General features: G+C 44.0%; 1 protein-coding gene across 2 annotated transcripts; it reads left to right on the forward strand.

The window, feature by feature from the left end:
• The first annotated feature begins 657 nt into the window (after positions 1 to 657).
• IFNAR2 (interferon alpha and beta receptor subunit 2) lies at positions 658 to 26,815 on the forward strand. 2 transcript variants are annotated; one of them, XM_060150848.1, is made up of 9 exons: positions 658 to 863; positions 6,862 to 6,953; positions 8,434 to 8,475; positions 9,904 to 10,027; positions 11,377 to 11,549; positions 13,557 to 13,717; positions 15,331 to 15,499; positions 20,886 to 21,016; positions 25,377 to 26,815. In XM_060150848.1, the coding sequence occupies exons 2-9, from the start codon at positions 6,899 to 6,901 to the stop codon at positions 26,082 to 26,084; spliced, it is 1,563 nt and encodes a 520-aa protein (XP_060006831.1). In that variant the 5' UTR covers positions 658 to 863; positions 6,862 to 6,898; the 3' UTR covers positions 26,085 to 26,815. The 2 variants fall into 2 exon arrangements, with proteins under 2 accessions (XP_060006831.1, XP_060006832.1); XM_060150849.1 differs by lacking the exon at positions 25,377 to 26,815 and adding an exon at positions 23,412 to 23,453 and having other exon boundaries at positions 733 to 863.
• Positions 26,816 to 27,266: the final 451 nt, after the last annotated feature.

The following is a 27,266-nucleotide window of genomic DNA, read 5'->3' on the forward strand; positions in this document are numbered from 1 at the left end:
AGCTACCTCATGTTCTATTTTGGAAATTGATGGGATATAAATGATAAGTAAACAAAATAATGAGGGACTGTCTTTCCTCTCTACCTACCCCCAAAGACGTTGATCGGTGGAGGACTGGGCAACCAGGAGCACAGAGGAAAGACCCACAGAGAAGGGGGAGGGAGCCAATATTTACCATGTTTACAAAGTTCTGCTTGAGCCTGGAACTATACCAAGCTTTTACGACTCAATGATAGCTATTTTTATCCCTGTTTTATTGATTGGAGAATTATGATCTGAGCAATTTGTGGAACTAGTAAAGAGGGGGTGGTGCAGGAGAGAGACCGTTCGGTCTTTCGTTCATTCATTCATTCAACACATTTTTATTGAGTAGATTAAATGTGCTAGGTATTGTTCTAAGTGACAGGCACTGTTCCAGCCCTGCTGTAAACACAACAGCCAAAATCCTTTCTCTCTTCCCCAGTGGAGCTTACATGGAAGAGGGGTGGCGGCGGAAGGCGCCGTCTTAATAAATCTGGGTAAATTACCAAGATCTGGTGTCCCCGCCCCGCCCGGGCCCGAGCTCTCCGCTGGGGGCCGGCGCTCGGCGCGCGCACCCGCACTAAAGACTTGCTCCACCTCTCGGGGAGGAGACCCCGAGGACCTATCCGGGGCATCCTCGGAGCGGAGGTTGAGGGCCACCACTCCGCCACTTCTCTCGCCTTTGCCCTACGACAGCCGTCACTGCCGAAGGGGCCGCCAGCCGCGCGCATCCTGGTCGCGAGCGCCGACCAGGGGTGCGGAGGGGTGGCGGCGGAACCCGGCTGCGGAGGGTGCGCCCGAGGCTGGCACCCCGAGGTCAACGGCGAGGCCAAACAGCCGAGGTAACGTGGGGCTACTGGGGTGGCGGGGACAGGGGGCGGGGACCGGGCGAACGCCGCCTCCCCGCAGCCGCTTCCCGGAATCCCTCTCCAGATTCCTGTCTCTCCCGCGACCCGGACTCCACGGGCTCCCGCGGACGCTCCGGGCCGGGGTGGGGGGGGGTTTGCCTCCGCCCTTCTCCCGGGGGCCGCCCCCTGCCCACGCCCCCCGCGACCCGGCGGGTCGTTGGAGTGGGTCCACTGACGGGCCCCCGCGGCCGCGCTGCCCTCGGCCCTGGCCGGCCGTCCCGCGCTCATCGCCCCTCCTGGGAGCCGTCTTCACGCGCCCAGCCCTGCGGCTCCACCACCTGCCACACCGAGGGTGCGGGCCGCTGCGAGATGAGAGCCACTGTCAAGTTCAAAAGTAAAACGCCTCTCGATCCACAGCGCCTTGCAAAACTGGGTTACCGGCTCGGGTCTCCGGTCCGGGGTTTTCCGCCCGCCCTCCAAGAGAGCAAACTGACTTTAGCCATCCCTTGTTCCCGGGCGAAAGAGGGTCACGGAGGGGCCACCGGAGCTGGAGTGTCCTATGTCCTTTCAGACCCATCGCTTGGAAGCTGGAGGGAGGACGGGGCGATGGGACAGCGTCGCGGGGACAGGAGTGGGTCCCCCTCCAGGGTCGGGAAGGAATGAGGAACCGGGTGCGAGTCGACGCTCGCGTTTCAACCCTGACCAAAGAAACCAGTTAAACCCAGTTAATTGGATCCATCAACCCACTTGTGTGGCTAGCGATGGCTTTGAGAAACTCTAGATGTCCCGTCTGTCTGTCTGTCTCTCTCTTTTAATGTTTGTTTGATTTCCTTGCTTTTGTTTGGCAAAAAGTCTTAGAAACTGAGCAGAACGAGGTGGGAGGTGCAGAGGCAGGTGCAGCCAGCGAGAGGGCTGGAGTCCCCCCCTCCCCCACGTGTCACACTAACTGACCCCGGCAGCTGAGACCAACAGGCCTTCCGTCGCTTGTCCCGCATCTTGGACAGGTTTCAAAGTATCCTCCACCCTACCGTTCTGGCTTGGAGACGAAAGGGGTGGAAGCGAGGCCATAGCAAAATTTGCTCTAAAGAAAATGTTTCCTAGTAATATGCGCATCTGTGATAAGGTTTGACCAGTTTGTCGCAGGAAATGACTTGATTCCCAACCACTGCACCACCAAGGAAGTCCTAGTTCTCTTGTTTGAAAGCATGGATCGGTAAACAGGGTCGAACAGTTAGAATGCTGTGAACAGATCATATTCCAACTTCCTGATGTCTTGTAATTTTCTTTAACTTTAGAGGGATATTTTAGGGAGCTATTCTTTCTTATGGAAATCATTTAAATGTCAACAATTTCTTCAGCCTTTGCTTCAGTTTTTTTTCCAAGTAAAATTAAATTTAGACAGAAACATCTGTGTGAGTGTGTGTGTTGTGTGTGTCTATGCACAGAAAGATCTCTGGGATTCTGTTCACCTAATGTTAATGACGGAAATATCAGGATGCTGGGATTTTACTTTTATACATTATTTTTAATTTTTTTAATGAGCGTGTAGAAGTATTTTTACCAAAACAAGACATAAACTAGAAACAAATATGCCAAGATGTAAACAATGGTTGGTGCTTGGTGGTAAAAATAAAGATGATTGTTACTTTCTTCTTTGTGCTTTTTTTTGTATATATTTTTTTAATATCCAGGAGAAAAAGTATGTAGTTTTATTTGTAGAGTCTTTCTGAATCCATTCATTCGTTGATTAGCAAAGATGCGCAAGGTGTCAGGCTGTGCTGGGTAGGAGAAAAGACAGCATTCTGCTCTCTACCAGGAGAATAGGGGGCAGCAAGTTCCGTGAGGATTGTCTGTCTGTCTGTTTAGGAGGAGTTGAAATTCAGAGAAGAATCACTTTGCCCAGGTTGCATCTCTTTGAGCTGGGCCTTAAAAATGGATAGTTTTTTGTTTGGGTAGCAATGGCAAGGATTGCTGGGTGGGGAGTTGGGGAGGGGGCAGGGTGGGTGGTGATGGGAGTGTCAGAGCAGGATGTGATGTGTTGCCCAGAGCTCCGCACTTGTGTGGGACAGTAGTGGGAACACTGGAAAGGCTGGTGGCAGCCTTGAATTCAACCTAAGCCTTTGGTTTCTTGTCAGGCAGCAGTGAACTACAGGCTGGGCTGGTGGCAGAATTTGCAAGGCCCAGAGCAAAATTAAAATGCAGGGCCCCATTGGATTAAAAAGTAGGAAAAAGTACCACCAAAGGTACTAAAATATAAAGCTTTTTCTTTTCTTCAATGGTGTCTCTCAACTTGCCCTTTTTTTTTTTCTATTGAAGATCATTCTAAGTAAAAAAACATAAATGTAATTACTAGCATGAATCTTACCATTCTCCTTTATATTGTGCAAAAGCCAGATCTAAGTGCGAACGTGAGCATTTAATCCAAGTGAAGAATCACCGAATTACAACTGGCATTTCATAGCACACAAAACAGCAGACTTGAATTCAAGCTAGAAACACATTAAAAAGTCCTCCTGACTATCACGCTATCAGGTCTCACCCAGGGTTTTCTAGAGAAATCCAAAAGATTCCAAGTCAAAATTGCCACCTACCACCCATGAGCTATCCAGGCACCTCAACTTATCCCATAATATTGTATCCATTCAGAACATCCACAGAGATATCTTTGTGAGATGTGATGTCATCTCCCATCATTACTCCTCAGCAGAGGGCCTGCACGGTTGTGGACGTTCCCTAGGTGATGGGCGCACCAGGGTTGTAGAATGCCACTTTGCGTGTGACTCCCTTGTTATCTGGTCATCTGTCTTGTGGCCTCTGGTTCCTCTGTTTTGTTCTGATGGTATCACATCTTTGCCTTTGTTCTGCATCTGCAAAACCTTCCCTGTCTTCAGCAGCTGAGAAACACACACTACTACACAATTAGAAGTCCCGCTCTCCTGCGCTGGGCCAGGGGACGCCTCTTCCCTCTCTTTGTTCCTGGTGACTCATACTCCACTTCCAGTTAGGCTTCTGGTACTAGATTCTTGCTTGCTTGGAAAATCTAATTTCCCATCTTGGCATCCTGCCTGGATTTGTTCATGAAGCTCCTTAAAACTCTCCTGGACTCCAACCAGATCAGGCTTCCTGAAGCTCTCGTTACTCTCATCACTGTAGCCGGGGCCGGCTTCAGTCCCCAGGGACCCTGCATGTAGAAGAGTCCCACACTTGGTTGATTGCTCTCCTGTGGTTGTCTTGAAATTCTTAATCATTTTATCTTTGAACTTGTCTTTTGTTAGTGAAATCTGGTGGGACAATGGAACACACGGCAGGCTTGGAGTCTCAGTTCACACTTGGGTCTTACTCGCCCCTTCTCTGCAGGATGGGGACCCTGCCTGGCCTCTCTCTCTACACCCCTTGACTGTTGACACTCTTCATGGGGGCAGCAGCTGGGTTGCATCCAGTGGGAGACTCCCATGTTGCACTGATGCCCACCTGGCATGTGTACAGGGAGGGTAGGCCAGGCAGACTGGAAGCTGCCCCCGGCCTGCCTCACCCAGGGCGTGGCTAGCTGGTCCATCGCGGGTGAAGTTTCTAGGTCAGCCTTGATTCAGGTACATAGCGTGGCAAGGAGCAGAGGTTTAAAGACACTTCAGCGTCACCAGCACGCCGTGGATTGGGATAGCAGATCCTTGGAAAGGGGAGACTCAGGGTTTGATTTTCCCAAGCCCATCCCAGGCTGGTGTGCTGGGTGGCAACAGGAGAGGGTTCCCAGCATCCTTCAGGTGCAAGTGCATGTGTGCACCTGTGGGGAGTGGCACTGGCCCTGAGTATCCTGTGCATGAGAGAGTGCTTCTTGAGCTGGCTGTGTGCCTGGGGGGACCCTCTCTTCCTCCTTGCTACCTTCCTGAGTCTGGTTTGCTTCTTGAGTTTCCTACTTCAAGGCATGCTCCCATTTTCATTTTGACTCGGGGCTTGATGCTGCCTCCGTGTTTTGGGGGACTGAAGAATACCCAGTTGTTTGGATGGAGGGAGACAAAAGCTCCGAGGGAGAGAAGGAATGAGACCGATTGGGGGTTCCTTAAAATGTTTGAAGAATTCCTTTCTCACCTTGGAGGGAGGAAGACTTTCTAGCTGTAACTCAAAATGCAGGCGCTAAGAAAGAAACTACCTTTAAATCTGAAAGCATAGAACCCAGAAGTTTCTGCATGGTTTAAAAAACACAGATAAAAATAAAAAATAAAAAAAATAATTAAAAAAACACAGATAGCACAGGCAAATCAAAGGACAAGTGACAGAGAAAAGTGACAACGGCAGAGAAAAATTAAAAAAGACATGATTCATATCACAAAGGGCCAGTTTCCCTCATACTTTAAAAGCTCCTTCGAACCAATAAGAAACAAAAGCAACAGCTCAATAGAAAAATGGGCAAAGATACAGACAGATAACAAGAAAGGAAATAGCTCTTCCGTATATGAAAACATGCTCAATCTTACCCAGAATAAGAAATACAAAATGAATATTAGTCCGAAGACAACTCTGCATTTATGAATTTAATTTTTAGAAATCCAAGAGCTTGATGGTTATCACGATCATAATCACTACCCGTCCCCACAAGCACTTCCTTTGTGGGGAAGCAGAAATTCTCACACGTCACAGGCAGTTGTGTACATTGTTACAGCCACAAGTGGCGAGAGTGTGACTGTTTCGATCAAAATTACAAATGCAGGGACTTCCCTGGTGGTCCAGTGGTTAGGACTCTGCGCTTTCATTGCAGAGGGCACGGGTTCGATTCCTGGTCGGGGAACTAAGATCCCACAAGCCACACGCCGTGCGGCCAAAAACAAGCAGGAAAAATTACAGACGGCCCCTTTGTGCCAGGTCTCTTCTGTCTGCCCCTGCAAACCCAGCCTCCACCTTGCCCACCCTTTTCTGTGCCCTGGGATCCTGTCTTGTATGGGTACAGCTGCCCGCAGCCTTGTCCTGTGACTTCTGATTGGGTTCAGCCAATGGGGAGCCCCAGGTAAGAGAAGACAGTGAGGAGCGTTTATCCCTCAGCCCCCTCGCTGCACAGTCACCTAGGGTCGGCTTACATCCTAGCTCCTCACACAGGATTCTCTCCTTCCAAATTCCAGTGTTGATATCTTCCCCCTGCGCCTCAAGCCCAGGATGATAAGAACCCCTGCTGTTGTTAGTTTCAGATACTACACTCCTCCTTATGGTTGGCCTGCATCTGGCTCACACATTTGTAAATAGTCCCTTGATTAAAATCTTCCTCAAATTATCCTAACTTAAATGTGCTGTTTCCTGCTGGGACCCTGACTGATACACCCTCTGGCCTAGCAATCCTACTTCTGGAATCTTTCTCACACTTAGACTTGACATGTGCAGAATAAGGCATTTCCAAGATTATCCATTGCAGAAACAGTTGGCAGCCACTCAGATGTTCGTCGTGGGGACTGATTATATAAATCATGGTATGTCCATAGAGGAGACTATGCAACTATTTAAAAACACAAGGAAATTCTCTTCGGTGCTGATGTAGAAAGATCTCCCCAATATATTTTTAAGTAGAAAAAGCAGGAATTGGACAGGGAATGTATATGCTATCTCTGTGTAAAAAAAAAAGGGCTCGGGGGGATAAGAGTACATGTTTGTTTTTGCTTATGCATGAAGATATTCTGAAGAACTCACCAAAAAAACAAATAAAAATATTTTTCTGAAGGAAGCAAGACTTTTCACTATTTACTTTTTTGTATGTTTAAAATTTTGGAACCAAATGACTATGTTATCTGTTCAAAAGTTAAATTTAAAATTTCTACCTGCCTAGGTAGGGAATTGGTCCCAGAAGCTGAGGTAAAGCTGCTCCTGTAATGGGGTAAACGGTCCAGCTCCCAGAAGGGCCTGGAATCAGGAATCTCCTGCTGATCTTTCATTGTCTTGTCTTTGCCCGTTATCTTTGCAGTTTAATGAGACACTTCAGAATTTTGATCACCTAATATTGATTGCTTTTCAGATGTGAAAGTAAAGAAAGGACATATAAAATAACAAAGATGGTTTTGAGCCAGAATGTCTCAGCGGTTGGACCACTTAATTTGTATCCCATGGGTAAGTGTTACTTTTCTCATAGCTCCATTGCCAGGGACCCTGTTAGGGAGTAGCCAATTGATTTCCCTGCCTTGAGGATCCAGTATCAGCTGCGCAGCCGCAGCCGCATAGCACAGGGATATCAGCTCGGTGCTTTGTGACCGCCTGGAGGGGTGGGATAGGGAGGGTGGGAGGGAGGGAGACGCAAGAGGGAAGAGATATGGGAACATATGTATATGTATAACTGATTCACTTTGTTATAAAGCAGAAACTAACACACCATTGTAAAGCAATTATACCCCAATAAAGATGTTAAAAAAAAAAAGAGCCAATTGGAACGTAGATAGGAAACAAACGTTAATGGTTTGATTCACAATGGGTTTCTGCCCTACTGTTGTTTTAGGAAAACAAACAAATAATAATTAACTTAAGGCTCAATAATGAACGGGGTTAGCCTCACTGTCATTTGAAGAGTAATTTCCCTTAATACCCTCATTCTAATCCAGGGTGGAGTTTATCACTCTATTCCTACTTTGGAAAGAGACCAGATGCCTTATCTCCCTCCTCAACACAAAACCAAAAAGTCATCCCTGAACTTTGGTTTCCACACTTCATTTATTATTGATTTCTTTTTCCATAGCCCTATTCATGTGTGCCTTTTCTTTACCACTCTTTTGATTCTATTTCAGTATCACTGTGTCATCTGTTCCATAGTTTATCAGTAAGGTAGCCATGAGTTGGTCACTTCTCCCCAGACAAGTGCCATGCATTGGAGAGTATATGACAGCCTTGTTCCCCCACCTACTAAAAATGCCCCTAACCCGCCCCCCCCCCCCCGACTCGCCAAGTTGTGGTGACATCCAGGAAACACATGAGAATCCCCACTTCCCATCACCAAGACCTTTCTTCTTCCACCAACCCTGGTAAATATCTTTACCTTGGAAATCCTTTAATTAGCAACATGCTTATTCATATTCTGAGAATTGTTCCAGACAGACGACTGCTTCTCAGGACAGTCCCTCAACCAGCCAACCCTCATGACTGGGATCAGCTCCCAAACATCTTATTTTGGATCCGGTCAGGACGAAACATCCTTAGACAACGAGCTGCTGATACCAAAGTCAGCTCTCTAAGAACCGTTTACTTGGGCTTCCCTGGGGGCGCAGTGGTTGAGAGTCCGCCTGCCGATGTAGGGGACACGGGTTCGTGCCCCGGTCCGGGAAGATCCCACGTGCCGCGGAGCGGCTGGGCCCGTGAGCCATGGCCGCTGAGCCTGCGCGTCCGGAGCCTGTGCTCCGCAACGGGAGAGGCCACAACAGTGAGAGGCCCGCGTACCGCAAAAAAAGAACCGTTTACTTGAGCTTTTTTTCTTTAGCGCAAGAAAAGTCTCAATCCAATATAAATACATCTGTGAGGAAGAATCCCAGACTCAGAGTAGCAATCGTAAATTGAATCTGGTGAAAGTGTTGTTGCTTGTCTAACATGTTTTTCTTCTTCCCAGTGCACATCAGCCTCATGTTTGGTATTTCGTATGTTTTGCCTGGTAAGAGATTTTTCTTGGCTTGACAAAATTTTGTGTAAGGGTCAGAGTGTTGGAGTCACCATTTAGAAGTCAAAAGTGTGGGAAATATGATTCCTGATCCCAGATCTGTTGCCATTTTGTTTGAATCTTTTTCCTCAAATACTTTCCCCCTGGGCTTCCCTGGTGGTGCAGTGGTTGAGGGTCTGCCTGCCGATGCAGGGGACACGGGTTCGTGCCCCGGTCCGGGAAGATCCCGCATGCCGCGGAGCGGCTGGGCCCGTGAGCCATGGCCGCTGAGCCTGCGCGTCCGGAGCCTGTGCTCCGCAGCGGGAGAGGCCACGGCAGTGAGAGGCCCGCGTACCACAAAAGAAAAAAAAACTTTCCCTGTTAAAGGAGAATTTAGCCAATACTGGTTTTCACACTTGTCTCATAAAACTATTATAAGAAATTAACACTAGAGTTAATCTTTAAACCCCTTAAAAGAATATTCCCCTCTTAATATTCTCACTAATAGAAGAATGAGGAGACACAGACTGTACCAAACAAAAAATCATCCAGAAATAATTTCCCATTAATTTGCATTCTTCCACCTGTTACCTGGTACCAGATAAGGGAAAACACATTTTTTTAAACTAAATTTCTTACCTACATATAAACCTGTCCACAGAACATCACTATGCATTAAATATGTATCCAGCCTTGTGATGAGTCCTGGGGGATGAAGATTTAGAAACCACAAAGCCAAGGCCCAGGTCCTAACCACAGGAAACTTTAACCGTATAAGGCAGGGTTTGACAAGTGTAGCTGTGAAGTCTCCTTTGCTGCTTCCACTTCCCAGCTGCCTAACATTACATAACTCGACTTCTCAATTTCACAGTCTGTAAAATGGGTGTGTTCGTAGCACCTATCAATACTTCAGCATAGGCTTGGGGATGAAATGGAAGATTCAATCTGGACACACATTCTCCCTCTCCTCTCTGTGATGGGGAATTCAGAGGAGGGAGAGCTTGCCACGGGCCAAGCTACTTAGGGGGACTGGAGCAGGGGTTGAGGGTTGACTTGAGAGGATGGGGTGGCCCAGGATGACATAGGTTGTTTTGATCCAAACAGCCGCTGAGAGTCAGTGATAATTGGGTGAGCCCAAATTCTGTTCACAAGTGCTGAGTTCCTGTTTCCTAAGCTCTGTTTACAAGTGCTGAGTTCCTGTTTCCTAAGCTTGTCCACCCTGACAACGTGTTGCTTATCTATTAATCGTATTAATAGATGATCGTGTCCAGCCAAACCAGTTCCTTCTGTGTTTCCAAGATCCCAGGGCTCTTGGGAGGGCTTCTCTGCTAGAAGCGTCGGGCTCCAGATCCCAAGGGACAGTTTGAACAGTGGCCGAGGTACAACGCTGGGCTCCAAATTTCAATCTGTTTCTTTTTTTTTTTCTCCTCTTGTTCCCTTTAGATTTTTCACATGAATCTTGCACTTTAAAGATGACATTACGAAATTTGCAGTCAGTCTTATCATGGGAATTAAAAAACCATTCACTTGTACCAACCCACTATACATTATGGTACACCATCATGAGGTTGGTTTGACATTTCATTTTTCTCTTGCTAAATATATTATCTTTCTATAATGTGGGGAGTGGGGAAGAGGTGATCTTACTTGTGATAGAGCTTTTCTCTCTCTCCCCCTCTTTTGCCCCTTCTCAATTTCGGTTTTTTAATCAGAGCTTTAAAAGTCTAAAGACAAAAGACCCATCCATTTTTAATTACACTGAATACTTGAACAACGCAAAGTTATTTTTGACAAAGCTTGCATTTAGAACCAAAGCTGATTTCTACATGTCAAAGCCTCAGAAGCAAAATAATTATTGTGTCTGTTTGTCACAATTATTTCTCTAACTCAGTAAGTCTGGGTGTTGAAAAGTGCCGCATTTTCTGAGGACAGAAGTCCAAAGATCTGGTGACCATATTGATGGGTTGTGTTTACTTTCCTTTACTCAGGGAGGCATGTGGCACGTCAGAAAGCTGCGTGGTCCAGACTAAGACAGGCCCAGGTCCAAAGTCTGGCTTGGTCACTAACCCACGCAGAGTGCAGCCTCTCTGTGCTAATCTTCCTACTTAGGGGTTGCTGAGGGACTCATGACCTAATGGATGGAGCCCTCTTTGGCTCTCTTCTTCCCACGTCTAACAATCACCCTCCTAAGCCATTACTTTGATCCAGTAGCCCTTCGGGGTGTCCTTTTGTTGGCTGTTTATTTGGCTTATAGCTCTTTGCTGCTGCTGACTGACCCACTGGAGGGCCTCTTGTGGGTTTCTCTTTGGTACCTGCTAAAGTCATTAAGTTTCTCCCTGCGTTAGGCAGTCACATGTATCACCCACCTACCTTTCTGAAGCTTAAGAGAGCAGATGTCTGTGTTGTCCCCATATAGCACAGGCTGACTTAGGACTGGACCATGTGGTCCTCAGCCAGAGAGAGAGGGGTTCTCAGCGAGGGGCATTCATGATTGTCTGTAGGGGCCGGGAGATCTGGGGCCTCTGCCATGAACGCCCAACATTTGCTCGTTCTTTCATACAGCAAATATTTACTGAGCACCTACTACATGCCAGGGGTCAAACCATGAACCAAAATCCCTGCTCTCTTGGAGCAGACATTCTGAAAGTAGGCAGAGATATCAGTAAACAAAGATATAATGGGGCAGGCGGTGGCAAATGGTATGAAGAAATGTAGAGACAGGAAAGAGGGATCAAGAGAGAGGGGTGGAGGGCACAGGGTAAGGTGTGCCATTTGGAATAAGGTTGTGAGGGCAGATGACAACACAGGGACATTTGAGCAGAGCTAGACGAGAATGTGGAAGTGGGGCTTGCAGTTAATGGTTTCTTGTCCCATAAATGCTAAAGTTTTCTTTTACCATTTCTTTGCCTTTCAAAGTAAACAAGAAGATATGAAGATCGTTGGGGACTGTACAAATATCACAAGATCATTCTGTGACCTAACAGATGTGTGGGTAAACATGACAGAGATGTACATCCCCAAAGTGGTTGGATTCAGAGGGAACGCAGAGCTGGTCAGTTGTATGGGCTCTTTCTTCCTGGCAATGGACAGTGAGTCAATCTTGTTTATTATCTTCATCATCATCACCAAGATCATCGTTATGTGCTTTGCCATGAAGTTGGAAGTTCTACAGAGGTGTTTTAGATGCAGGGCTAAGGTTCACCTCCTGGCCCTGCTACTTCCAACTCTGTAACCGTGGAGTGGTGACTTTTCTTCTCTGAGCCTCCGTTTTCTTCTCCAAAAAGTGGAATGCTAACCTGTCCTTTGCATCCATGCCTGTACGAGGCAGGCATTCAGGCAGTAGTAGCTGCAGTTTTTCTTTTGAATTTATTTTTTATTGAAGTAGAGTTGATTTACAATGTTGTGTTCATTTCTGGTGTATAGAAGCTGCTACGTTTTGCGTTGTTTCACAGCCCGACAGGAAGCGGGGAATGGAGTTCGGATGGCCTGTAAGAGCTGTCACAACTCCTTGGGCCAATGTTTTCCTAATACTTCAGCCCCTGCCCCAGATCAGAGCCCAGTAGCTCTTGCACGTGTGAACGCCCAGGTGTGTGCACACGCGGGGCCCAGACTCAGAGAAGACTGGATCCCAAGAGCGGGTCTGCCCTCTCTTTCTTTCCCTACAACTGGAGTCAGCTCCCATTGGCACTTGTGTTAACAGCTACAGAGCAGCTGGCAGTGGCTCTCAGCCAGACTCCATCACTTCTTCAGTGTCCTGATCTGCAGCCTGTTTCCAAGAGAAAGATTCGACTTCAGGGTCCTGTTAAAGGCTGTGTAGGTGTATACTCTCATATATGTGCTTAGCAAAGCACGTATTCAGATGACAACTGAATCCTGCTGTGGCAAACTTAGATACTTATGAGATTCTCTGGAATTGTGGACTTGCCTGTTTGTGTATGTGTCCACAGAGAAAAGAAATAGCCCAACTTATAGAACATGGTACTCAGACCATTAAAGAATGTATATTAAAAGAGTAATGAGATCTCATTTTTCAAGACTCAAAATGGTAAATATTAAAAGTATGTAAATACCCAGATTTAGAGGAAATGCAGGGAGCGTGCTTTGACAGCCTTTCTGAAGGTATTTGGCAGTACGTATTGAAAAGCTTAACATGTGCCTGCTCTAATCCAGAATTCCTCTAATAATTTGTCCTAAAGAAATGATTACAGCCAAATGCAAAGATTGAGCTCTAAGAATTAGAGCTATAATCTATACTCATTGATGTATAGATTCTATTCAGAAAACTTAGAGCCAATCTAAATGTTCAAAAGAGTGAATTAGTTAAATCATGGGACAGCCGCTTAGTGGAATAGAAATAGCTGTGAAAAATTATGATGAAGAAGCAGGGTCAGTGACTTTCTATAAAGGGCCAGAGAAGAAACACTTTGGGCTTTGTGGGCCATGTATGGTCTCTGTCACATATCCTTCATTTGTTCACAACCCTTTCAAAAATAACAACCATTCCAAACCTGCAGGCTGTGCAGAATCTAACCCACGGGCCCTAGTTTGCCAGGTAATGATGTAGATAAACATACATTAATATGTTTATGAAATAAATTAAGTGAAAACATATACCATGCAAAACAGTGTAAGAATGACTTAATTTTAGTTTAGATGTGTGTGTGTGTGTGTACACTCGTTCAGTTTTTATATGTGTAGATATATTTACACACGTACAGCATGGACAAAAGAGGATTAACCACATTCAGAGACAATCCTATCTGTATTTTCTGATATTTCTGCAATGTTTATGTGTTATTATTATATGAGAAGAAGTCATTTTCACTCTTGTGTTTAGAATACAACCTGAACATTGGGGAAATACTGACTTTCATCCCCAAATCTGTGTTCCATTTCTTGTGGTAATAGTAAACAAATTACTTCACTTTTATTGTTCTCAGTTTTTCACCAATAAAAAGAATATATAACCCACACCTCAACGAGGGCCACGGGGAATTAAAAGACAGTTGTAAAGAGGTATGGTTGTATCATGACAGTGGTATCATTACGGTTATGCTGTTTATTGACTGACCTTGGGGTTTGTTTTGTTTTCTAAGCACTGCCTTTGGACCCACCAGAGTTTGAGATTGTTGGTTTTACAGACCACATCAGTGTCAATGTGAAATTTCAGTCTGTCGCTCCCAAGATACTAAATGAGGAAGAATTACAGTTTTACTTAGCATTAATTGAAGAACAATCAGGGGGGACCGTTAAGAAGGTAAGTGGTCAAAACAGTACTGAGTTGGCAATGAATACATTGCCAAAAAAAAAATCTGTAATGATTTGAACAATTAAAACTGAAGGGTCTAGGCTTCCGTGTGGTCTGACTTTAGGAAAGAGGTCTCCGTAGTTTCTCTATAAAGGGAAGGAGAGAGATGCTGTGGTAGCTGGAGGAAAAAGTGAGGTCGAGGGAGGGACTCTTTAAGATGGAAGAAATGACAGCATGTTCGTGTGAAGAAGGCATGTTCCGGGGCGTGCATGGCAGGGAGCAATGTCTGGGGGAGGAGATGAGAGTGGACGGAATCTCATGAGCACGAGAGGAGCAGGGACTACGCCTACGCGTCACAGTGGGAGGGAGCTTCCGGTGAAACAGGCAGCAAACGTTGCCGACTTAAAATCACACGATGGCCGCAACGACTATGCCAGGTATGCAACCCAGAGGTTCTGACTCTCCACTGTCGGTTTGCAGTTTCCCTTCGAGGACAGCCCTCTCACCATGACACTTGTGGTTTCTGTCCTTTTTCTTCCTCATTGCTTGTCTTCCAGGCATGAGCTTTTAGTTTGCTACGGGGGCGGGGTGTTCAAAAATAATTCCTCCTCCTTTAAAATATAAACTTGCAGAAAAATATTATTATAGAAGGCTGTATTTGAGCTGGTGGAAATCCTCATTTATAAAACTACTGGTAAGGATGTACTTTGAAAACTATAAAACATTATACAAAAGTTATTCTTCAGGAAAGAACCTTCAGATCATCTCTTTAATTCCAAAATGGAACAGAAGTAGCTGGGGAAGAAGAGGCAAAGTGTTTTTAAGGAGAAGACAGGGAAACTAGACATCAGCCTCAGTTCTGCCACAGATAAGCTGTGTGGCCTTGAGGAGGTTACTTAACCACTCTGAGCTGCAGTTTCCTCACCTGGAGAATGGGAATAATGCCTGCTTTGCAGACTCTTTTTTTTTTTTTTTTTTTGCGGTACGCGGGCCTCTCACCGCTGTGGCCTCTCCCGTTGCGGAGCACAGGCCCCAGACGCGCAGGCTCAGCGGCCATGGCTCACGGGCCCAGGCGCTCCGCGGCACGCGGGATCCTCCCAGACTGGGACACAAACCCGCGTCCTGCATCGGCAGGCGGACTCTCAACCACTGCGCCACCAGGGAAGCCCTGCAGACTCTTTTGATAATCAAATGAGTTAATATGTATAAAAGCAGTTTCTGAATTATAGACACGTATCATTAATGAAATAGGATAATCTTATTTTCTTATTTTTGCAAGATTATCTTACTGCAAACATGACATCATGGAGACCTTTATTCCTCATTGGGACTTTTTCCTCCTCATTTGTAAAAGGAAGTTGCTAGACTAGATTTCATGGTTTAAAAATGTATGTGTGCCTGTGTGTGTGCGTGTGCATGTATGTGTGTGTATACACGTACATGTAGTTTTGTGATAAATTGCTTGCCCCAAGTAACTGATACAATACTTTTTCTTGCCAAGCCTATGATATTTCTATCCCTGTTTAAGATTTGAAGACAAATCTCTAAAGACTCTCTTAAGGCTTGCGTCTAAATGAAATTCTCACTTAAAGTCTTACTGATGTTTTTGTTTATTTTTATAGCATAAACCCCAAATAAATGGAAACGTCACTGAAAATTTCATTTATATCATCGACAAGTTAATTCCAAAAACAAACTACTGTGTATCTGTTTATTTCGAGCCTAGACATCCGAGAAAAATAAATAGATCTCCCTTAAAATGTACCCTCTTCCAACCTGGATGGGAATCAGGTACGACAGTTTTTGAAAATTCATGTTTTGCTTTTACTCTGAGGGAAAACCTGTTTCAAGAAAAGAATCTGAAAGTCGTGGAGCAGCACAGGCATTTCTTCCAACCAAGGCACATCACCGAGATGTTTTCTGTCAGTCAGTCTCTACCATGTGGTAAAGTCACTTTTATGTTACCATACCATGGGGACAATCAGGTATCTTCCTTTTTAACGTCAGAAATCCTCCTGAAGTGGAAATGCTTTTATTTCAGGGAGTCAGGATCAAGTTCAGTTCTGTGCGCCCTTAGCCCGGCCATTATTCAAGCCAAGTGCTGGAGGAGGCTGGGTTGCCGAAGCAACTGCCTGCAGAGGTATCAAAGGGTAGAATGATGGATGTGGTCAGGTTCATATATGTGGCCTGGCTCTCAGGAAGGTTGGCTGTAGCTCATAGATGAAAGAGAAACTTGCCAGTGTGAATGAGATAGTCACTGCTGAATGCTGAAAGCCCTTCTGTGACCAAAGCATCGGAACAGTAGACAGCATGCTCCCCGAACCTTCCTTCGAATGGAGGAATTTGCAGGGAGAACAGTCCTTCAGCCTTAGGAACATCCACTGCTGATTATTCTCTCGGGAAGTCACTAGGTCTCCAACAGTTTTGCCAAAAGGGAAAATCTCCCCCGCAAAGAAGCCTTTCTGAATTTCCCAAGCCCAGTGAGCATTTCTTTAATGCTCTGATCTACCAGAGTAAACATAAAATAAGACGAGATTTATAAGGAAGTGACTGTAAGTGCTATGGCTTGTGTCTGAAGTGAGCTTCACTAACCAGTGCCTGACACATCAGGGTGCCTGGTGTTTGCTGTAACTCCAGGCCGTGTGATTTTGTTCTCTAGTATTCCTCAGAATCAAGTGTTACACAGGCTAATTTTAAAGGAATGATACACAGGCCAATTTTATTTCATGACTTTAGCTTCAATAATTTATATAATGTCAGTTACCTATGGGCACACCTAAAACTGCATATAGATTCTTCATGCCTACAAAAATGTAAACCCCAAACAAATGAACATATCTGTGTTCTAATACCAATTCTCAACATCAGCCGAGTGTCCAGAGATTCGATTCATTTCTGATACTACAGGGAGTTAGCGCATGCCCCACAGGTTAAGGGGCTCAGTCCCACAAGGCTGCCTTCGCTACAGATGCCAGCAAGTCCTACAAGTCCTACAACTTGCCATACAAGTCCTAGGTCCCCAGGCTACCCACACTTCTGTCCAACCTGGCGACAGATTCAGAGTTTCCCAGATTTAATAGTTCGCTAGAATGACTCATAGAACTCAGGAAAACACTATGCTTACTCTTACCATTTTATTATAGAAAATACAAATGAGCAGCCAGATGAAGAGGTACATAGTCTGGAAGGCTGCAAGGGCAGGAGCTTCTGTTCTTGCAGAGACGGGATACACCACCCTCCCTATACTTTGATATGTTCACCAACCAGAATTTCCCCAAGCCTCACTGTCCAGAGTTTTTATTGGGTTCATTATGTAGGCATGGTTAATTAAATCATCGGCCATTTGTGATTAACTCAATCTCCAGCCCCTCTCCCCTCCCTAGAGGTCGGGGGGGGGGGGGACCAGAATTTCCAGAAGTTCAGCTCATTAACATAAACTCAGATATGGTCCCTAAAAGGCACTCTATCACTGAGGAAATTCCAGGGGTTTTTGAAATTCTGTGCCAAGAACCAGGGACAAAGGCCAGGTATTATTATTATTATTATTATTATTATTATTATTATTACTATACCATGATCTTATAAACAAACAGAACTGTGAAACCAATTGAATGAAGAAATTATTTCTCCTCTGCTCAACAGAATACTTCTGTACTACAAATCTGTGGGGGGCTTTTTCCCACACCAAACACTTCTTCCACATCAGCTCATCGTCATACAATTTAACTCAATTCTAACACCACCTGCTTGGAGAAAGCGTCAGATCCCACAAGTTAAGGGCTCAGTCCCACAAGACTGCCCCTCCCCCACTTAAACGCCAGTCGCATGTTCACGTTGTCACTTGGACTCTGACCAACAAGCTATAAATCGGAGATTCCCACAATCCTCTTCTTGGCTTTGATAATTTGCTAGAATGGCTCACAGAAGTCAGGAAAACAGTTTACTTACTAGATTCCTGTTTATTATAAAAGGTTGCAACTCAGGAAGAGCCAGAAGGAAGAGATGCATAGGGCAAGGTTTGGAAGTTCTCCAAACCCCATCATTTAGGGTTTTGAAGGAGGCTTATGTAGACATGACAGATTAAATCCTTGGCCATTGGCAATTACTTCAACCTCCCACTTCTCCCCTCCCTAGAGGTCAAGGGGTGGGGCTGAAAGTTCCAACTCTCTAAATCACAGGGTCGGTTCCCCTGGCAACCAGTGCCCATCCTCTGGGGCTTTCCAAAAATCATCTCCTTAATGTAAACCAAGTGAGGTTGAGAGGGGCTTGTTATGAATAACAAAAAATGCTCCTTTCACTTTCTTTGCTGTAATCACTTAGGAAATTCTAAGGGTTTCAGAACTGGGGACAAAGACTAAATATGTACTTCTTATTATAAATCACAATATCACAGCAATAAAAAAACCCAGTAATATGGCATGACAGACAGTGGTTTGCTGAAACTCAGTCTGCACTTAGGTGAATCCAAGCCTGACTAAAGGCACTGCTTCTCTGGAAGTTGATATCCTTGTTCTGTGATGGTTCAGTTTCTCCCCTGACTTTTCTCTGTTGCACCCACTAAGAAATGGTCATGCAGCAGCATGCTGTCCCAACACTTCATGTTTCCTTGGTGTGAACACATCATCTTGCATATTGTCAACCTCCATTATTTTTATCATTACGTGAGACAGTTAACGTACAGGTATGCCTCACTATCCAAATATTTCATGTCCCAATTCTTGTCTGAAACTTCAGGAACCAAGTAGGTTCATATAACGTGGCCCCTCTCACTATCCAAACTGGCCGTGTGAGCCACCCTCAACTAGCCAAACTCAGGGACCAGGTGGGGAATTCTTGAAGGATGACCTGGGATCAGAGTTAACTTACTGGGACTCAGTGGTGAACACTGGTCTCTCAAGGCAGTATTGATATGGGGGAATTTAGTCCAGAGAGCTGGAGGAATGTCTCCCCTTTGTCAAACATTAAACTAATCGGTTGGGTTTTTTCAGTAAGGTCCTGAGGGAAAGCTGTGCTTATCCATTTGACAAAAAAAAATTTTTTTGGCCGTGCCACATGCATGCACAGCTTGCGGGATCTCTGTTCCCCGACCAGAGATAGAACCCGTGCCCCCTGCATTACAAGCGCGGAGTTCCAACCACTGGACCACCAGGAATTCCCCATTTGGCAAATATTTATCAGGGGTCTACTACGTGCCAGGTTCTTTTCTAGATACTGGGGATACAGCAGTGAACAAAACAGACAAAAATTCCTGAGCTTATAGATCTTATATTGGGAGACAGAGAAACAAGATTAAAAAATAAAATATAGTGTGTGTCAAGTGATGGTAAGTACTACGGAGAAAAATTAAGCAGAAAGGGTGCAGAGAGGGGGGCAATTTCAGGTAGAGGGTGGAGGCAGGAGGAGGGGTGGACCCATGGGTCAGAATTCCATGACATCATTGCTTCTCCAAAGAAATCACTTTGGTTCACAGAATCCTCTTCAGCAATGTAAGCTCTATACGTGTAAGAATTTTGTATTATAAAGGTGTGCCTTTATGGCTAGATCTGATTGTAGAACTGCCATTGATATGACATGCCTTCATTCATTCTTCTTTTTTTTTGGAATATAGTTGATTTACAATGTTGTGTTAGTTTCGGGTGTACAGCAAGGTGAATCAGTTATACATATCCACATATCCACCCTTTTTTAGATTCTTTTCCAATATAGGTCATTACAGAGTATTGAGTAGAGTTCACTGTGCTATACAGTAGGTCCTCACTAGTTATCTGTTTTATATACAGTAGTGTGTATATGTCAATCCCAATCTCCCAGTTTATTCCCCCCCTTTCCCTCCAGTAACCATGAGTTTCTTTCTTACATCTGTGACTCTGTTTCGTAAATAAGTTCATTTGTACCATTTTTTTTAGATTCTACATAAAGGCATATGGTATTTGTCTTCCTCTCCCTGACTTACTTCACTCAGTATGACAAGCTCTAGATCCATCCATGTTGCTGCAAATGGCATTATTTTGTTCTTTTTTTTTGGTTGAGTAATATCCCATTGTATATATGTACCACATCTTCTTTATCCATTTGTCTGTTGATGGACATTTAGGTTACTTCCATGTCCTGGCTATTGTACATAGTGCTGCAACGGACATTGGGTGCATGTGTCTTTTCTAATCATGGTTTTCTCTGGATAAATGCCCAGGAGTGGGATTGCTGGATCATATGGTAACTCTGTTTTTAGTTTTGTAAGGAACCACCATAGTGTTCTCCATAATGGTCTTACCAATTTACATTCCCATCAACAGTAAATGAGGGTTCCCTTTTCTCCACACCCTCTCCAGCATGTACTGTTTGTAGATTTTTTGAAGATGACCCATTCATTCTTGATGGGAATGAAAGGGGTTTGTGAATCTTCTGCCATCTGAGGGAGCAGACCTTCCCCGAGTTTCTTTCTGTTCATTCTTTAACCTTTTGAAAGACTTTAAAAATATCTGAGCCATCTTTACTTTTTCCTCTCCTGTATTTGTTTTGCCTGAAGCTGTGGCTCTAGGATTAATATTAAGAAAAGTCTTTCTGGAAATTTAAGAGAGCCTTAGTTATGTAACTATTGATTTCTTCTCAGTCCAGTTGGACTTATGGAAGAAAGGTATTTTCATTCAGAAAATTGAGATTTTCCAAAAGTAATGTTGACAGGAAACTAAAGGAGAACTCCTAACAGGACAAAGCAAGTTCTAGGCTCCTGGCGTGGCCAAAGTCCAGCTTCAGGGCGACGCAGTTGTTCTCTTCAGAAAAACTCCCCTTTTCCACTCCTCCCCGCCTGCCGTGCCTTCTAACTGTGCCTGTTGAGCATTGGAGACCTGACTAGTATGACTCAGAAAGCTTTTTTTTTTTAATTTTGATAATTTACACTTGAATGGTCACATGTGGCTAGTGGCTGCCATATTGGACAGTGCAGTTATAGAGCATAATTATCTACTGGAAGAAATTTTACTTTTAGAAACTGAATTTTTATCAATTTTTAAAAATGTATACTTGGATTACTTTCCATTCTTTGGTATTTAACAATAGTTTTTCCAACTTTTGCCCCCTTGATAAGCCCCTCCACCGCCAGATCAATGTACATTTATTCCCAACTGCAATTGTTCATTGGATTTATTTTGAAATAAAGCCATTTAATTTTCATCAACAGAGTCATCAGAATCTGCCACAATAGGAGGAATAATTACTCTGTTTTTAGTGGCTGCTGTCGTCATAAGCACTGTAATGATGCTGAAACGGATCGGTTACATATGCGTAAGAAATAATTTCCCCAAAGTTTTGGTAGGTATTTTTTTTTAATTCCTGTCTTTATTTTTCATTTTAACTTAAGAATTTTCATTATACGCTTAAATATTTACACAGAAGAAAACCCCGTTGTCTCAAAACATCAAGGTGTTTTATCACTCTGGATTCCTTTCCATCCCTATAAACCTCTAGTTTGAATTTTCTGCTTTCTTTTTATACTTTGTCCACATATGATTTTCAATAATCAACATAGTTTTCCATTGTTATTAATGTCTCCCTTTTCCCTTAATCATTTCTCAACTGTAGGGCATTTGGATTGATTTCTTTTCCTTTCAATGTCTGTCTTTGGCCATTATGAACAATGCAATGAACATTTTTATACAGGTTGTCTTTTTAGTTTGGATTACTTCCATGGAATAGATACACAAAGTGAATTTATCTTATATAAAAATATAAAGGATTAATTTATAATGCTAGTGTCAACATAGAGATGGACACCTTTCTCCAAAGCTCTGCTGGCATTAATCATTTTTTCTACTTTTGTTCATTTATCGCAGTATAACTGTCCCCCAGAGTTGCTCTCATTTGTGTTCATTGTTAGTGAAACCAGCCATTCTGTCTTCGTATTTTCTCTCTGCTTCCCGAGGCATATTCTTCCTGCTCAGAGCCTTTAGCACTCAGCCAAGTCTGGGTATTGATCTTACATATTTCTAAAGCCTCCTCATGTGCTTTGACTCAAGCGCTTTGCCCATCATTTTTCATTTTCCCTATCGTGTCACTTTCCTTCTACATTAGAAAATTATCAGAAATATCTTATTTTTCTACGTTTGAACTCATTCACCTTCTTCTTCTTCTTTTTTTTTTTTTTTTTTTTGCGGTACGCGGGCCTCTCACTGTTGCAGCCTCTCCCGTTGCGGAGCACAGGCTCAGTGGCCATGGCTCACGGGCCCAGCCACTCCGCAGCATGTGGGATCTTCCCGGACTGGGGCACGAACCCGTGTCCCCTGCGTCAGCAGGCGGACTCTCAACCACTGCGCCACCAAGGAAGCCCTCTTCTTCTAATTTTTTTAACAGCCACAGATAAATATCCCTCCACAGGTGATAAAAGTGTAGGCTTTTTATTTTCTAATTCTTTTGTTTCTTTAAAATTTTTTTAATTGAAGTATAGTTTATTTACAACGTTGTGTTAGTTTCAAGTATACAGAAAGTGATTCAAGTGTACAGGAAGAATATGTATATATTCTTTTTCAAATTCTTTTCCATTATAGGTTATTACAAGATATTGACTATAGTTCCCTGTGCTATACAGTAGGTCCTGGTTGTTTACCTACATTATACATAGTAGTATGTTTATGTTAATCCCAAATTCCTAATTTATCTCTTCCCACCCCTGTCCCTTTTCCCTTTTGGTAAACATAAGTTTGTTTTCTATGTCTATGAATCTATTTCTGTTTTGTAAATAAGTGCATTTGAATCATTTTTTTTAGATTCCACAAATAAGTGATAGCATATGATATTTGTCTTTCTCTCTTTCTTCACCTAATATGATAAACTCTAGGTCCATTCAAGTTTTTGCAAATGGCATTATTTCATTCTTTGTTATGGATGATGTACGCTTCTTTCTCTTGTTCTTATTCAGGTTGGGTTGGGGGAGGGATTGTTTGGGGGGAGGGGTGCTTTGGGAGGTTTTACTTACAATTAGTATTTGAACCTAGGTGGCATTTGGTTGTAGCTTATGAGAAGGAAATTGCTCTGTGTTGGATTTCATCCATACTGTGATCCCTGTATTGCAAGAATGGTTGGTTTTTATCTATCAGTGTAACTTTTATCTTTGTATCTTTAACAATGTATATTTTGAATCTTTTATGTTAGTGTTCAGTTGCAAGTTTACTCTCAGCCTTTACTCCAACTCTTCCGTTGGCCAAGTACTGCTTTGGCCTTGAGGTCTTAGGTAAATCCCACTCCCATTCATATTTCTCATGCAGCCTTGAGATTTAAAGGCCCCTAGCACCACACCCATCACCTCCTAGGTAATCTGCCTGAATTACCTAAACTCATTACTAACCCTCCTCCCAGGTCTCCCTGGGGCTCTTCCCATCCTTAAAATGCACCCAAATTATATGCCAATTATATTTATGCCTGTTATTGTGTTAACCCCAAGTAATGACAGGAGGTATTGTTATCTTGTGTCCGCCTGGTATTTCTCCATTAAAAATTGTTACTCTGTGTTTAAGTAAAAACTCTAGGAATAGTAAAACAGAACACCCTAGGTCTAGTATGTTTGTGTATGTATGTTTAATCAAGAACAGATATTAAAAATTTTAAACATGGTCTTTTCTCTCTCTTCCATCCCCCTCCCCTCCCCCTCCTTCTCCTCTTTTGCATTTAACAAATACGTGTTGTGTATTTACTGTGTGTCTACATGTTATAGGTGCTGGGGATTTAGATGTGAATAAAGCAAACAAAAAATGTGCCCTTATGGAGCTTAAAGTCTGAAAAATGGGGGAAGAGACAATGATAATTTATAGATGATATGACTGGCTAAGTAAGAAATTCAGAATCTAGAGACGTAGTATTAGGACTAATAAGTTTAGCAATGTGTTACACACAAAATAATCAATATAAAAATGCTTGCATTTTTATACATTAGCAACAATCACTTAGAAAACAAATATATTTTTATATAAGTTGCTTTTCAACATCCAAGAAATTAAGTACACAAACCATAGCAAAAAACTCTGTGAATTTTCACAAACTCAATGTACCCACATAACTCACACCCAGATCAAGAAAGAAAACATGACCAGCTTCCCCAGTAGTCTCTCCTACCTATTAGTCACTGCCCATTTCCAGGATAACCACTTTCCTGATTACTAACAGCATAGATTAGTTTTACCTGGTTTTGAACTTGGAATCACACAGTTAAATGGAATAATGCGATTTAAATGAAAACATACCGTTTTTATAATACCATTACAATGGTAATAAAAATATTTTAAAAACAAGGAAGATATCTAACAGAAGATGTCATAAGCCCATTGTGGAGAAAATTATCTAACCTTATTGAAAAGCATTATCAAAGATCTAGTCAAATGGAGATCCCAGAGACAGACCCACCTATGTGGAAACATGACTAATGACAAGTAGGAATTGCAATGGGGAAAGGATTGACAGGTCAGTAAATGTTACCTATATGGGGGGAAATGAAATTGGATCCCTACCTCACACCATACACAAACATCAATTTCAGGCTTATTAAAGACTGTAATGTGAAAGGCAAAACTGTTAAAAGTTTTAGAAGGCAGCAAAGGAGATTTTCACTTTGGGGCAAGGAAGATTCAGCAGAAACCATGAAGAAAGAAAAGTGATACATCTTCTTACATTAAAATTGAGAACTTCTTTCCATCAAATGTTATCATAAAGAGAGTAGAATGTTAAACCAGAGACTGGGGGAAATTACATATAGCATAGATAATCGACAAATAATTGGCATCTAGATTATAGATTATATATAGAACCCCCATAAATCAATAAGAAAAATGATGAGCAACCCAATGGAACAATTCATCCCAAGGCTAGGTCTGGAGAGAGTCAGGGAAGAGTAGGCTTGTCAAATTGGGCAGCCTGAGCAAGAGAATAGAGAGGAGGAGGATGTCATTGATGATTCCAGGTCTGTGAAAGGAATCTCGTGACCACCCTCCTCAGCATGACCCCACTGTAGCCAGTCTCCTTAGCCCACCTCACCTTCTGTGTCCTGGAGGTGCTGGTTCAGAGCAAGCTGCAGTCTCCCTGCTCTTCTCATCTCTGACCCTTTAGGGGTCACCTGCCTCTTTAAGGTCCTCCAGTGCAGAGGGCTTTGACCCCAGTGGAATCAGCTCCCTAGAATCTCTCCTTACTCACAGTTCCTTGATACCCTTAAGAATGTCAGCAATCCAGGGCTGAAATCTATCCAGACTAAATGGATAGATTCCCCTGATAAGCAAGAAGCAGCGAGGAAATGGCAGTAGGAAGTGGGCCAGTCTCTGCTGCAGGCAACCTCCTAGTTTGAAACCCAGCCTCCATCACTTAGTATTCCTGAAACTTGTGAAACTTGGGCAAGTTTCTTAACCTCTCTGCCTCATTTTCTCATCTGTAAAGTGGGGATAAGAATAGTAAGCCTACTTCATAGAGCGGTTGTGAGGGTAAAATGAATGATAACGTGTGTAGATTACTAAAAGCAGTGCCCTGCAAATAGTAAACACTATGTAACCATTAGCCATTGTTGTCGTTGCTTTTGTCATCGTCCTCATTACCACCTTCCCCATCACTGTGTAGTTAACCTCATTAAGTTTTATGATGTCAAAAAGTAAAGAACAAACACTCAGAATTGATCCCCTCTGTTGTTTTTTTTTTAAAGAATTTTAATAAATTGTCAGTCTGGGTATTTCCCGAGCTGCCTCCGTTGGAAAAAGTGGCTACCGTGGAGCTTATTCACATCAACAGAAAGAAGAAAGTGTGGAATTATAATTATGATGATGAAAGTGACAGCGAGGATGAAGCAGCCCCCCGAATAAGCGCAGGTGGTTACACCACGCACGGACTAACGGGCAGGCTGTGGCCCGCCTCTGTGTCCTCGGCCACCTTGGAGGACTGCAGTGACCCGGCTACTGAGGAGCGTGACCTGCTGGAGCCCGAGGCTGATGCTGAGGCCCTGATGGCACCAGGGCCCAGCCCCTGGCAGTCGGAATGCACAAGTAGGGGCTACCAGGGGAGAGGGAACCTGCTGCAGGACCCCTTTTCCGAGGAGGACAGCAGCCCCACGGAGGGGTCTGGGGACAGAATTGTCTTCAATGTGGATTTGAACTCTGTGTGCGTGAGGGCCCTTGAGGACAACGACGACTCAGAAGTCACTCCAATGTTACCATCTGGTCCAGAAGAGACAGTTGTGCTAGAGGACCCCGACGAGACAGAATCAAACCTTCTTCTGGTGGCCAGTGGAGAAGGGACACAGCTGCCCTTCCCCGGCCCCTCTGCGGAGTATCCGTGGCCTGAAGATTCTCCTTCTGATGAAAGTGACACTTCCGAATCGGATGTTGACATGGGGGATGGTTATGTAATGAGATGAATGAATCAAGAAATATTTAATTAACTTGGACACCTGCTACCTCCGGTGCTGTCCCTCCCAGCACCCGCACTTGCTCCTTTGGGGTCTCCAAGTGTTCTCCGACTGAAAGATTAGGAGACTGGTGACATCATCTGTGCAAATTCCCAGTCTGGGGGAAGGGGGGGTGGGAAACAGAGTATTCTGGTATCATTCAGTGTGTTGTTTACCAGTTCAAAGTGATTTGCTTTGAAGGGAAAAGGCCCTCCCCATTCCCTTTATTCTCATGGATGTCTAATGTTTCTGCATCATGTTTCCCAGAGTAAAGAGCAGGGTTTATAGCAGGGGCAGTCAGCATTGTTTACCAAAGTCTCCAGGGAAGAGCTGGAAAGCAGCAGAAAAAGAGGAGGGAGGCTGGGCTGCGGGAGAGAAAGGAGGGGCACACACCAGGAAACAGAAGCACAGGCTTCGGGTTGGGTTAGAAGTAGGGAAGGTCCAGCCAAGTCTTGGGCACCTCCCTGATGATATTCTGTCGCCTACACTCTTGAAAATTCAACTCTCAGCCCCTTGCACAACCCTCCTCAATCTGAGTGAGGAAGAGACACACCAAGTGCGGGCCGGGTGACTAATACAGAAACATTTGCATAAGGGAGAGGGACAGAATCTCTGTGTCATATTTTAAGATTTAATTTTGTACAATGGTTGGAGGTTGGTAAAAAAGAAAACACGCTTTTTAATATAAATTTGGGAATGTCTTCAGAGTTGTTTCTTATTAGACAGGATATATATGCAGCGGATGTGTGGTTCTGCTGGCATCTCTAGGTTGCACAAAACTCCCTCCAACTCTGTGCAGTGGCCTATGGGGGCCAAAGGCACATTCTCCCTCCCTGCGTTCAAGTTCATGTGAGGTGTTTTAGCGACAGACGTCAGGCAGTGTCTTACACCCCCTGGTACTTACCCTGCTCTGGGTTTTCCAACCTCACCACTGCAGAGCTGAAAAAGAGGAAATTAGGCCTTTCTCAGCAGTGTTGTGAGAGAAACGATTATTGACAAAGAAATGACTTGGCTTTGTGTTGTTGCTTATCCCTGGGGGGAGGGGGGAGTTACGGTAAAGAAGACCCTCTCAAACTGGATTTGCTAATGGAGTGCTTTAAAATCAGTTTATTTGCGGGGAGAGGGGTTACAGAGGCCGTGCCTGTTCTCTGG

The sequence above is a fragment of the Lagenorhynchus albirostris genome, chromosome 5 (assembly GCF_949774975.1).
Source record: "Lagenorhynchus albirostris chromosome 5, mLagAlb1.1, whole genome shotgun sequence".
In the NCBI taxonomy this organism is placed as follows: domain Eukaryota; kingdom Metazoa; phylum Chordata; class Mammalia; order Artiodactyla; family Delphinidae; genus Lagenorhynchus; species Lagenorhynchus albirostris.